This window comes from Sesamum indicum, linkage group LG6, assembly GCF_000512975.1.
Source record: "Sesamum indicum cultivar Zhongzhi No. 13 linkage group LG6, S_indicum_v1.0, whole genome shotgun sequence".
In the NCBI taxonomy this organism is placed as follows: Eukaryota; Viridiplantae; Streptophyta; class Magnoliopsida; order Lamiales; family Pedaliaceae; genus Sesamum; species Sesamum indicum.
Window position 1 is genome coordinate 23,926,539 of NC_026150.1, and position 14,210 is coordinate 23,940,748.

Below are 14,210 nucleotides of genomic sequence, written 5' to 3' on the forward strand. Positions count from 1 at the left end.
GTGTCGTCTGCGCTATACACGAGGGAGGATGGGTTTTCCACGAAAACTTCCCAGTCTCCGCTACTGCCTTGTGACCGTGTTTCAAATCAGACTCCCAACTAGACTTCTTGACGTGCAAAAGGATTCGCAATGAATTCCCAACGACATAGCAGTCACGGATAATAAGGGCGGGCACGAGAAGTAGAGCATTAAAGTAGCTCATGCATCATGCATGTGCATTCCAACAACCATGATTCTAAGTTCAAGACCAGACGATTATTCTACGATGGCAATGACTGGTTTTTGAGTCACTGCAGAAATTTGAGCTTTTTCTTGGTTAACTAGAGGTCCAAATATTAGTCACAAAATTATATCCAGGGCAGTATATCAAACGGGCAATACTTGTAAGCTTAAAGAACACAATATTGGCTTGCTGGTCAGGAAGAACTAAACCATAATATCTGCATCTCTATGAGTAGGTATCAAACAAGGCATGCAATTGCAAACTAGTGATATGATAGATTTTACTGTCCATTGAGCTTAATATCATACCACATTCGCATTCAGAATTCTCAGCAAAGGGATCTCACTTCAGCAAACTAATAACATTTTCCATATGAATTCATGGTTGTTGTCTTTGTTCATTCTTCCAAGAATTGTTAGCTGCTTCAGCTGATGAACTATGAGAACCCAACTTGCCTGTCCTTTTTTGGTTTTGAGAAAAATGGATCCCATTCATGAGGCCCTACTGCCTGAGCCTCATCTAACAAAGCATATTTCCAGCTAAGCTCCTCAATAAAATTATCGTCTTTGCGCCCCTCAATCATGTCCCTCCTCAACTTGGTAACTTTGTTGATAACTCCCTCAACAGCTACGTCAAATGCATCACTGAGTGTCTCCAGCTTAGAGCGAGGGTCGGCATATATTATCCGTGGAATAAGATTTATAACCATCTCCCTCATTTCCTTCACCTTCTCTGCTGAAATTTGACTCAGCCGTTGTTCTATGCTAATATTCTTCTTATGAATGTCATCCTCAGGAATGAAAACAGAGTACTGAGAATAATTCTTTGGTAAATGCCATGTGTATTGGGTGTAGGCTGAACCCGGATGGAAAAACACAGGTATACAACCAGCCAACATGGAGTCAAATGCCGATCTTCTTGTATACGAGTCACCTTGAGGCTGTAGGCAGAAAAGAGAACTCTGAAACATCTGCATGATACTGCTTGGAGAATGGCACTTGCTCTCCCCAAAATCACACTCCAACAGTTTGCAAACCTTGGAGTTGTTGCATTGATTGATGATCTGTCCACGGATTGATTTTGGATTGTCTGGACGGGGCGCACCAGCAAAACAGAAGAGATGGTTCCGCTCCAGCTTCCTCATTCTGTCCTGCCAAATGAACACATCAGCATCCTTTGCAGGGTGGAAGTAGGTGGGATATGGAATGCCATAATCATTTGCATTCCAAGGACTCGACTCCACCACAAGCATTGACATGTTCTTGGCAGCCGGCAAGAACAGAAGCTTATTGCCCCAGTCGGACTCTTGGTCGGTTAGTCGCCTAAAATCCCATGTTATCCTACCCGCCACAAGAAAATGATCCTTTCCTCCCATAATCCCCCATTCAGGCCTCTTCACCAGCCAATCGACCAAATCAAGAGATGCAGCATCTCTAGTTGATACATTATGTCCCCAAAGATATCTCGCAATATCAAACCCTGCATAGAAAGGCACAAATATAGCAGCAGCAAGCGACGAATCGTTTGTCAAGCACTCATATTGCTTCATCCGATTGCTAAATATCACATCCACAGCAAACTGATTCGTCCCATACCACCCGGTATCAGAAAAAACACCCTCAACATTCTCCAACGGCGGACCCAGCCCAGCATTTGTTGTGAACTTACACATGTTTGTCCAAAGGCTAAGACTCCTACATTCCTTAAGCATATCCTCATTGAACCTCGGAGGAAGGTCATGAACATAAATATACCTTCCTCCACATGGATCGCTCTTATTCTCTGCAGTTCTCAACGCCCGCATAAATGGATAATTCCGCCTCTGAACATGAGGCTTCTCTCTCTTTCTCGTTATCACTGGTGGGGAAACATGATCAACTAATCTTTCTTTCTCACTCGGAACATCAGCTTTACGATGATTAAATGGGCTAACAGGTACAGAACTGGGTTTACTGAACAAAGTATTCCTCCTTTCGGCATCAAGAGATATTGGTTCCAATTCGAGCGAAGAGTCGACACTGCCACCGCCAAGCACCACGAAATGGAAATACAATAGACAAGACCAAAACAAAGCTGATAAGGAAACCAATAACCAAAGCTGCTGATTTTTCCTCTGCCCCTTATCCATTAAATCATCTAAAGGCAGTGTAGCCGCCGGCCGCCGTCTCATCAGGTACCTACTTCAACTGAAAAAGCTTTCAACAAAAAGAATCTCAGCAGTCAGAATTTCGAATGTTCACCATCAACAAACTTAAACAACTCCAACTTTAGGCTAGAATCAAAATTCCGACAACAAACTTCGACCCCACAAAAAATCACCGACACAGCTTCAAAGAGTGCAGAGAAACAGTGCAACTGATGCACCAAAATCACTGGGTTTTGGCGTTAAAACACTCAGCCAGTAACCAAAAGAAGAAACCCCAAAAAAAAAGAAGAAAAAAGAAGAGAGTCGGACAGCGGATCAAGAGGAGGAAAAGCGAACTAGCTTGATCGCATGCGGATTTTCAGGAACTTAGAAAAAGAAACTCAAATCCTACTATCAACTAGAAAGCTTCACAACATTCGAAAAAGGTGGCGACAGAATGATTAGAAATGGCGGGACAACAGGCAAAGAAGCTGCCGGAGATTTGAGAAGAGAAATGCTCAGTTTGTACTATTCTCGTGCGCATTTCACCGTATAAGTATCAGAAAAAGAGGCGGCGTATTACAGCGGCGTGGCGTAAGTTAGAGTGATGCCACGTTTGCTTTCACTTCTGTCGGTAGCGTAGTCCTTGTCTGTGGATACATTAAACAAGAAGGATCCATCGAGTTCAACTCTTACATTCGGTGTACGTGAATCCATGAACCAACTCCCAATCAAAGTAAACAACGCACCCATCACTGCTAACGTATCCTCACGTTATTGGAACCACGTCGTTGCTTTCTTAATATGCCGCCGCATCGCATAAGATCAAATATTAAAAAAATTTACACTTGGATTAATTATATGACAATTACAACACATTTTATCGTATGATTGATATATAATTCAAAAAAATTAATCAATCATATTGTAATAATCACACTTGCTATGTGTCATTAGATTATTTAGTGTACGAGTCATTATTTTGATGTGGGGTACATTTTATAAAAATCGTACTAAAACCTTCCTATAGTATAATTATGACTTTCGAATATGTTCTGCATCCGTAATCTAAAGTCTTTATTTGCTGCATTTTAAATCTTAATATGTATGAATTTTCTGTGATCATTAAATTATTGATTTGTATGAAATTCAAGTAAAATCGTACAATTAGAAAAAATTTCGTACAATTCTAGCATTGCTTACAATCTTCATGTATATTTCTCGTACAACTTACCTAACTTAAGTAGGAGTGTCCAAAATTCAATTAATCGGCTGATTGAATTTTCGATTCGTACCCAACAAAAATTAACTTTAATATACGTTAATTCAATTTTTTTTTGATACAACAAATTATATACTCTTAATTTTTAAGTGGAAGGACCCACAAGGCTTGGGCACCCCACACTTTCTTCAAATTTCCATCTTATTAGCAATTCAATTAAAATAAATTGTACATTCGTATTAAATAGACATTAAATGAAATTGAATTTTACATGTACTTGTAATAAAATGATTTTAATCCGCATGTAATATTAATGTCGGGATTTATGTCGCATGAAGTGAGATTAGCTAAGTTAATCAAAGATCCAGACTCATCTAATCTAATTTCTAAACAAACATTTGATCATGTCCATTATTATTATTATTATTAAACTACAAAGATAATAATTTACTCCACATTAAGACAGGGTAAAGATTTCATATACCTAGTTATTACATGATACAAAATCAAAGGATGTATATTGGTTTGCACTTTAATTAGTGGGGTGCTGTCACATCATCATCAATCTTTGTTGGTCAAAAAGAAATTCAGTTGCAACTTTGTGTCTCCATCCTATAAATTGCAATTATTTATGGGTAAATTCATATTATGCTCAATCTTTTAATATTTTGGGTGGTGGATGTATGGATGATTGTCATAAATTGTTCAGACAGACCAGGCGGGTTATAGTAATTACTTGGGACCTACTTTTATTTATGAGTTTTTGAAAAATAAGATTTAAATTGTGTTCATAGACTGGATCTGAAACAATAATTTTAGAACCATAACGATATGACAGAGGATGGATGAGCTTTTGACCTGCCTCCATATATTAGTTACTTATAATGAATAATTTGAATGTCTATGAACTCGCTCATTTTTTAGTAATGAATTATTAATAAAACATTTGATTTTATCTGTACAAGAATTTCTACATTATCTTATAACAGAATTGCAAGATGTTGGAATTTCGTAATTCTGATCTCTTCTCGGACCAAGACACCCAACACCAGTTCCTCATCACATGAAAAGACTCACGGAAAGCAGCCTCCCACACCGATGAAAGTTGCGAGAGTCAATTTTAAAAAAATGGAGGAGCATTGTTCAGTGAGATCTTTTAGATGAAAAGTTAATACAGACGCTTCCACTGTGTCTGGCATCCCTGATAAGTTGGTGTAAAGTTAATACAGACACTTCCTTTTCAGATGGAAAATCATTTGTTGTTGTTGTTGGTTGAGATCATAATGGCAACATTTTTATGTTGGAAGCCTGTGAGATCTTTACGTTTAATCCTACAACTGCTGAGGTCTGAGCACTCCGATTGATAGTCACAAGATTGCATGAACTTAATGTGGAGCAGTGCATTTTTGAATCGGACTCTGCTGATGCCATCAAGTGGATCACGAATCGGGAAGAACAAATGGATAGAACTGCAACAGTTGATGTCTTGAAAATGAGGAGGATTTGGACTTTGAATATAAATTGGACATTCAGAAAAATTCCAAACTCTGTAATAGGTTTTCTCATGGTGGGTTAAGTGGGTGAAGGATCGCGTAGTATGGCCTAGGAACGCGCAAGAGGAAGCGGTAGAACGAAAACGTATAATAATTAAAATTAAAGCGTAAAATAACGAATCCAAGGGATGTACCCTTGGAGTTTTTAGGCGTTTGATGTATAAATAAATAAATAAACATACATGAGGCTGAGGCAAAAATACATAAACCGAAAAATTAAAAAAAAAGTAGAAATACAATAACTTCATTTTTTTAGCGTTCAATTGAAACATTATTCACTTGAAGCTCCAACACAGGAACCCTCTAATTTATCCACACTACACCAGAATCGGGATCTCAATGCTTTCTTTGCTAGAAGAGAGTAAGAGAAAAAAAATTGCGGGGCGGACGAGAGGTAGTAGAGAGGAGGAGGAAATTTTTGTGTTGTTTTATATTGTGTAATAATAATCTTCCCTTGATAAAATTATACACGATATAATATATGTACCTTGTATAGATGTAAATAAATGTGTTTAGATACATTCATTTATCTATATGGTATGTCTTCTCAATTTCAAATAAAAAAGATGGCTAAAATTGCACTTTTCAAAATTGTAATTTGCTAGCCATTTATTTCATTCCATAAAATTTTTCAATGGGCTCAAAGTATTATGTTGGCCGATTTTTATCAAATAAAAAATACAAGTCCAATAAATTTTTATTTAAATCCAATTGTAATAAAAATCCATCTAATTGGGCCCAATATGTATTTAATCCAATTAAATACATAAGCCCTCATTGTCTTTATTAATTAATAAGGTTCAACTTATTAAATAACAAGGACAAGCCCAAATTAATTTCATTAATTTATTCTTGGGCCTTTCATCCAATGAGTCTCATTTGTAAGTAGTCGGATTACTTGTTGAATTAATTTTATATTTTTTTATTCCTTCACAGTGATTTGTGTGTCTCTTTAGGTTTACATTTTAGCTAGACTTGGGCTAGTGTCTAACATTATTATTAATTAAATTTTTTTATTAACCCTTAATCAAGAAAGCCCATTACCATGGGTGACCGTCTAGCAACGGTCCATGACTAGAGACTAGGTGAATTTGCGTGTGAACATCTAGGCTCTCGAGTCTATACAAGTATGGTTCTTCCATCTACCGTCTACCGTCTCCTGGCCTTAGTTTAGGGCATGGAATTAGGTGTCGGTTCTCATCCTGGATTGGGCGTCTATGCTTAATACTTGAAATTGCGTTATGCCAAGTTTCTCGACGTAAAAACTTCTTTTTCCTATTCAATCAACGACTGTGGCCACAGATTCATAAAGCGTGAACGCATCTCTAAATATATAGGAGATACCTCTGTTACATATTGACAGGCGACGAATCCTCTTCTTGGAACTCACCGTCCTTGCTACATACTCTAACTATAGTGGACAAGGTTTATGATGATCATGTCTGTGACACAACCACCTCTTCCACAGATCCAAGATACAGTCATCAAATGCATGTAACTGTCGTGATTCCTCAAGTTTGAGAACTACTCCCGTACTAAAGAAGTCGAGAATTCAATTCATATCAACCAAACCTCCAACACTTTCATAGTATGACAATCCCCTTGAGTCAGTTCAATTGATTCAACACCTAATCAACCAAACATCCAAGCAAACACAAGACCTCCCATCGTCGAAAAACCATTGAGCTACTCCAATAACAAGTGTTTTGATATTAAGAGATGTAGCAATTGTAACGCCGTTTCTAAGAGCTCAAACTTGAGCCATGTTGTTTGTTGCGTAGCGATGGGAGTAGAAAAAGCTTTGTATAGATTCAACAAGAGAAGCTTTTGGCATGAAGGGATAGTATTAGTGATACCCACAGCTTTGTTGGTGAGGATTTGCAATTTCGGCTTCTTGGGCCTTTTCTTGATATTTTGGGCTTTATTAAGGCCTAGGCTCAAACACCTAGTTGAATGCTAGGCCCACTTCAGAGACTGGCATCGCTGTTGGGCCTTGTAAGTTACATTTACACTATCCTTATCATAAGTCCCTCTTTGTTATTGTTTTTATACAAAGAGTGGTGTGACAATACCTCTAAAAAATGGGATATTTGTATGTCATTTAAGTATCAATATCAACTCAATGCAAAGAATAAAATTTGTAGAATAGAACAAAGGACCCTCTCCAACAACACATGAACAAATGAATATTGGATTTTAGTCTCAAAAATGGCTCTATAAAGTACATTCACTGCAAAAACCTAGTTTTATTGAACATGCTTAAATACAAAAAAAGGTTCCATTTCTTATTAGCTATGCAGCAAATTGCCAACCCTCTTCCTACAACCTTATTCTTATGTACAGGTTGGAGCCGACCGCCGTTACACCTAAGACCATCAAGAATAATGTTAAAACCATCCCTTCTCAGACCAAACTATACTCCACTTGGGATGTTCCGTCTCTAGTCTATGCCCCACTTACCTGCAACTGCTCTTCTGATCCTCCGAACGCATCACTAGGAGCTGGGGATAGCCACAGCTGCATCGGGCCCCGTTCATTTTCCAGGAAAGAACTTGGCGAATTCTTGATTTTTGTCGTATCGTTTACATTAAAAATCAGGAATCCCATTTGATCTTGATGAGTATTCTGAGACCAGCTTAAGGAACATGGAGGACTTGTCTTCCAGCAGTCGAGACGGGGTATCAAACTCTGCAACCCGACCTGCAAAACATACAGTAGTTGCAGAGAAGTTAGCCTTCTTTCTCTGCTGCTAGCAAATGAACCACCATGAAATAGGGTAGTAAACCTCAATACTCCAACCTTTGTTGGCATAATTACAATGGCTCCCCTAAACTTTATGTATATTATAGAAGGATGTCCCAATCTTGAAAAAAATCCAGTAGAGTTCCCGTAGTCATGTTTTAGATTATGAATTTCCTTAAAGAGAGGATGTGCCATTGGGAAATTTGTGATGTAAAATATAACTGGAGGGGATGTTAGTTTAATTTCCTAACATCAAGGGATTTTTTTTGGTAATATTTCCAAATTTTAGGAGACGTGACGTAACATTTATATGGGCTAATACATGCGTAAACTCCCATATAAGTAGAAGAATTAAGAAGGTGTAGAGCGCACCATCACTGAGGACCAAAACCAGGTCACTGTCGATAACAGTAGGAATGCGATGAGCAATCGTGCAGACTGTGCAATTCTTGAACTCTGTTCTTATTATCTTCTGGATGAGGTTGTCTGTGGCTGAGTCCACTGAGGCTGTGGCCTCATCAAGCACCAAAATCCTTGCCTGTTTGAGCAAAGCCCGGCCGAGAGACACTAGCTGCCGCTGGCCCACACTCCAATTATCTCCATTTTCTAGAACTGCAAACATCATATACAACAAATAATTCCTCCATCAGCACTCAGTGCTTTATGCTCAAAGATGGCTTGGTTTTAGTTGGAAGAATGATATATGCTTACCCGGTGTATCAAGTTTGTGCTCTTTCTGGCGAACTATCTCTCCCAGCTGAGACTTATCAAGAGCCTGTGGCGGTATTGAAGTGGCGTATGAACGTGCTATTAACATCAGCGATGGTACAAGCAGGCTTGGAATGGTAACATGATGAGCTTACGCTCTTCAGGAAGGAAAAGGGATATACCTGCCAAATTTCTTGATCAGAATGCTCTTCGAGTGGGTCAAGGTTGCCTCTAATAGTTCCTTCAAAAAGGGTTGGATCTTGGGGTATGATACTGAGCCGGCTGCGGAGATCGTGAAGACCGATCCTAGCAATGTCAATGCTGTCTATAATTATTCTACCACCTGCTGGCTCAATTAGTCGAAATAAGGCCTGGATCAAAGTAGACTTGCCACTTCCAGTACGTCCGACAATTCCAATTTTCTTCCCACCAGGAAATGTGCACGAGATACCATGGAGAACAACAGGAAGACACTCCTTGTAACGAACCTATAGCAAAAAATTGAGTTATATTGTTCTTTTGACTCTCTCTCTCTCTCTCACACACACAGACACACACACACAGAAACAGAGGTAATTGCCTATTTTCAGAACAAAGAATTAGATGAATATTCGGAAAGAGAAAATCAGAAAAAACCTAAGTTCAGAATGCATACCTTTAAATCAATTAGTTCAATTCTACCATTTTCTGGCCATGAGGATGGGGGACGCGAATCCTCGATAATAGCTGGTGCTTCACTAGGTATTTCACAGTATTGATGAATCCTTTCTATGGAGATGATTTTGTTTTCGAGCTTGCAAAAGCTGAGTATCCATCGAGATAAACGTGCATTCAGATTCAGGCCATATGTCACAGCAAGGCCTGCCATACCTATTAAAGGAAAGAAATTCAGGTTAAAAAATTAACATGAGCTTTGCCCATTATTTGCCGATAATCACCATCTTCTATGTGATTCTCATTAAGCAAATAACTCCCAAATTCAAAGGCGGCATCTTAAAACGATGCTTAGAACAGGATCCACCAGCACCATTTTTATCTTAACCATAAGAAAAGTGACAGCTTTCTATTTCAACAGCAGTATATGTTCTAAATTCAATGATTCAAGTTGATGGTTCATGAAACTATCAAGGCTGCATCTGTATATACCGACAGAAGTGCAGTTGATTTTCGAGAAGAATGGTGTACTTACTTGGATCTATAGTTCCATGTGGGAAGCTCACAAGTAAAATCATGCAAAAGGCGAATACAAATGTCGAGAGCAACTCCATGCGCAAGCAAAGCCATTCAATAGCTGCAAGACTGCAGAAGAATGGGCGAGCAAAGCAATCAAGAAGATAAAGATTTCTCTTCATGAATCTCTTTTCTTGCCCAAAACCTCTGATTGTGGCTGCTCCAGCAATTGATTCAGCAAAAAGATGAATCACTGGGGATTTCTGGATGCTAACGATGCGAACTAGTTCTCTGGATGATGCCATATAGTATTTCTGCATTTTTGTCACACAACGAAAATTCGTGTAAGTTCTTCAGGACGCTTGATAAAAAATCATCATTTCACGTGTACATTCTAATAAATGCGAGTAAAAACGTGCATAAAATAAGATGCAGACTTGCTTATTGTACCTTGGTTAATACTTGACCTCAAGTTAACAGATATTTAAAGCTATTCGTAATACAAAATTTCATTTATCTGCTGGTAGGCAGACATATTCTGATGCATATACAACTTAGAGCATCCTGCAAACATATATGTAGAGGTACAACTGTCAATACCAATTTATAACATGATTTGACTGTTTACCTGCATCCACAAGCAAGCAATAGCCATCGGAACAACAAGAAGCAAGATTTGCCAGGTAACTTGTGTCATCACACCGACAATGCCAAGAAGTTGGATTGTGGTTGAAGCAAAGCCACCAAGTCTAAAGGGAATATCGAGATCAACAACACTTTGATCAATTGACACCTGGAAATCATAGAAACAATTGTACAGGTGAATCAAGACTGGGACTGTTGAAAATGGAGGATTGGAGATAGAAAAATGGGACTGATCAACCCTTTAGACCATAATTTCACAAAAGCAGGAGGGAGGGGAGAGTTTTCCAGAGAGGATGTGAACGTACACGATTCAGTATGCGGCCAGCTGGAGTAGAGTCAAAGAAAGACATTGGTGCTCGGAACACCGTTCTAAGCATTTTCATAAATAATTTTTGTGCAGCCGCAAGGCCAAATGTAGCAACAAGAACAGCCCTGACAAATATGAACCAGGAACTCCCAAAAGCAAGAACCATATAAACAACAAGAAGTACCATACTATTTGTTCTAGGTTTCTCCCCAGTGGTTTGCGGATTCGCCCACGCCATCCACCAACTACTGGCTATTTGAAGGAGCTGAAATAATGTTTGTGCAAGGATAATACATGGAATCAACAAGCCCTTATAAGCAGCAGTCATATAAGACCAGTACACTTTCCAGCCAACTCTTCCTCGCTCCCGTTCCTCTTCCTGGACGAGTTGCTTTCTCCTGGAACGTTTAGCTTTCTTTTTCTCTTTTATTGCTTTCTGTTCTGAGGTTGATGCACCTTGTTGAACTTCACTGGCCGTGCTATCAATATCTTTACCAATTGAATCACATTTTATAGTGGGAACAGAACTATCCGGAGGATCATTTTTATCTGAATCTTCGGGGGCTTGGTTGCAAAAATCCATAGCTTCAATGGCTTCATGATGAGCGCATACCAATGCATTAAAATCTGTTCCTGCTTGCAAAAGCTCATCATATTTTCCAGATTGAATAATACGACCTTCCTTCAGAACCTAAAACAAGGTATTACAGAAAATTAGCAGGGAATTCAAATGTACAACAATTAAATGTTAATACCATTTAGTCATTTTTAGTTTTGGTAAGGATAAAGTGCAGGATATGCGCTATTTCCAGGCATCATATTATGCTCTATGAGGAGATTATAAATGCAGAGCACACTTCCTATTGATAAAATGAAGAACGAAGGACGCTTAGTAAATAACAATTGACAACCTGCTGGGTAGATGTGATAGCCAGGTTTTAGGATCAGAATAGTAAGATGTTTTAACAGCCTCCACAGAGAGATTACAACAATACAAGGACAGTGAGAACTCGTGCTCCAACTTATAAGGATCCAGTTATCAGCAGATAACTTGATCAACTAGACTAAAGTCATTAACCCATTCAATAACCAAGGTACTTGAGGGTGTTACCCTCCTTGGTCAAATTTAAAAGGCATACATTTGAAAAAGTTCTAACTCAGGCTGATGTGATGCATTTGAGGACTTCTTGAAAGATATTACACAACCTTTGAATCAAGTTTCCATTTAAAGATGTTAAAAAGTATTTTTAATGTGTAATGAATTGCAACACTTCTAATATCCCTGCAGTTATGAATTTAGGCAGAAAGAACAATGGAAACCCAACAGCCAATTATTAGGTGGGACTCGCTTAAATTTGATCCAAAGAGGTTCAAAGTTTGGGTATGATACATTACTATTAATTTGCTATCCACATTGTACCTTAAGAATGCCATGAAATAATAATGAGATAATGACTCGGTACACGAAAAACCCTTTCATCCACAACTTTGGGCCCATTGATCTGTAGGATCGACAAAGGTCCAAAGTTCAATAGCAAGAAGCTAATTTGCAATTTTCAGGTATGACCAAGAAAAAGGTAGTTATAAAGACAATACCAGAATCAAGTCAGCAGCTGGCAAAAATTCAACTTGATGAGTGACAAAAACAACAGTTTTTGTAGCTAGTGCTGTCATTATGTACTCCTGCAGTTAACCAAAATACTTTAGCCAAACGCAATTGGTTATCTAAAAATAAAAATATGCTGAACATAGAAACCTTAAATAATTCTGAGCCAGTGTGTGCATCAACTGCACTAAAAGGATCATCCAGTAAATAAATGTCAGCATCATGATATAACGCTCGGGCAAGTTGCACGCGTTGCTTCTGACCACCACTAAGATTTATGCCTCTATCACCGATAATGGTTTGATCACCATGTGAGAATAACTCCAGATCTTTCTTCAGTGAACAAGCATGAATAACACTCTTGTATTTTGCCTTGTCCATTGGACTTCCAAAGAGGATGTTTTCCTCTATATTTCCTGATTGTATCCAAGCAGATTGCGAGACGTATGCAGCAGAGCCACATATCCTAACCTAAAAATAAAAATCCATAGATCAAGAAGAAGATTTAGCCAGCAGAACCCCTTCCACAGTACAGAAAGAAGAAGAGGAAGAGGAGGAGGAGGTAAAAAATGAATGAATTTTAGCATTCCATCAACACATACTCACTTCGCCAGAGATTTTTGGAATCTCGCCAAGGATGCTAGAAAGAAAACTTGATTTCCCAGAACCAACCACACCGCATACAGCCACACGCATTCCCTTCTCCACGCTAAATTGTATGCTTGACAGGGTAGGGGATGGTGCAGATGGATCCCAAGAAAATTCTCCATCTTTGATCTCTATGGCCACATTCGAAATACCCCGTGGCAAGGCAATTGTTGCATCTTCCTGCAGCTCTTCCTCGTGCAAGAATCCCGTGATTCGATCAAGGGAAACTTTAGTCTGAGCCATCATTGAGACCAAGTCAGGAAAGTTTCTAAGTGGTTCTTGCAGGATGCGAAAAGTAGCCAAAGCAGAAAGAACACTGCCGGCTGTTAGATGGCCACCCAACATGATACAAGTGCCAAAAGTAACAGCTGAAACAAATATAGGGGAGCTCCAGAAAATAAATGTGATGAAAGCCTGCGAGTAAAGAGCTTTCCTGAGATACTTGAATTCTACGCCGCGCATTTCTTCTAGTTTCAATCTGTATCTATCCTCCCAAGCTTGCAACTTGAGAATCCTCATATTTCTGAGGCACTCTGAAGTTTTCCTCATCCTATCATCCTTTGCTGTCATTAATTTGTCTTGGTAATCTTCCTGGATCCTTGCCAATGGGATAGTTGCAACAATCGATATAATGGTGGCAATTAGTGTGGCAACAGATGCGATTCCAACATTCTTGTACAAAATTGCAAGAGCAAGGATAATTTGGAGAGGAAGCATCCATATGTCATGTAGATACCAAGAATAATCCCCTACTCTTTGAACATCTACTGCCATGTAATTAACAATCTCACCGCTGGTGTGACTTTGCCTAGCTGAGCTTGAAAGCCTGAGTCCCTTCCGATAAACCATTGCCGTTAGAGCTGATCTCACATGCATACCCAAAATATCAACCCCAAGATACCATTGTCGGGTTGTTAAGGTCTCTACCAACTTTGCTGTGAAGAAAGTTCCAGCAAGAATGTAGCCTTCGTGTGGGAAAGTCTCCTTCCCTCCTAGATAATCCACAAAGTAACTAATCATGTATGGTCCTACATAAGAAACTAAGGTGTTCACCCCTGCAAATATTGCATTGCTGGCAGCCTCTTTCCAGAAAGTCTTTAAAATAGCCCAAGCCAGAGAAGGCTGCTTCAGAGGGTTCTCAGCCTTCAACCTCTCCCAATTTGAGTTCAATGCTTTATAGTTGGTCTTTGAACGATCTTTTGGTGCAAGCAACGGAATATCCTTCAGCTCAAGCGGTCTCTTGGCCCCGGTTGAAAGAAGT

At 39.0% G+C, this 14,210-nt stretch overlaps 2 protein-coding genes across 2 annotated transcripts in view; both read right to left on the reverse strand.

Moving 5' to 3' along the window:
- Positions 474 to 3,027, reverse strand: LOC105165682 (xyloglucan galactosyltransferase MUR3-like). The gene has a single exon (XM_011084768.2). The coding sequence runs from the start codon at positions 2,391 to 2,393 to the stop codon at positions 660 to 662; it is 1,734 nt and encodes a 577-aa protein (XP_011083070.1). The 5' UTR covers positions 2,394 to 3,027; the 3' UTR covers positions 474 to 659.
- Positions 7,299 to 14,210, reverse strand: part of LOC105165683 (ABC transporter C family member 5-like) — a gene marked incomplete in the record, with an annotated part of 8,370 nt that continues 1,458 nt past the window's right edge. The window contains 11 exon segments of the mRNA XM_011084769.2: positions 7,299 to 7,823; positions 8,238 to 8,477; positions 8,577 to 8,640; positions 8,756 to 9,061; positions 9,229 to 9,443; positions 9,763 to 10,057; positions 10,372 to 10,536; positions 10,694 to 11,386; positions 12,292 to 12,378; positions 12,452 to 12,772; positions 12,908 to 14,210. Coding sequence (XP_011083071.1) covers positions 7,711 to 7,823; positions 8,238 to 8,477; positions 8,577 to 8,640; positions 8,756 to 9,061; positions 9,229 to 9,443; positions 9,763 to 10,057; positions 10,372 to 10,536; positions 10,694 to 11,386; positions 12,292 to 12,378; positions 12,452 to 12,772; positions 12,908 to 14,210 — 3,802 coding nt within the window.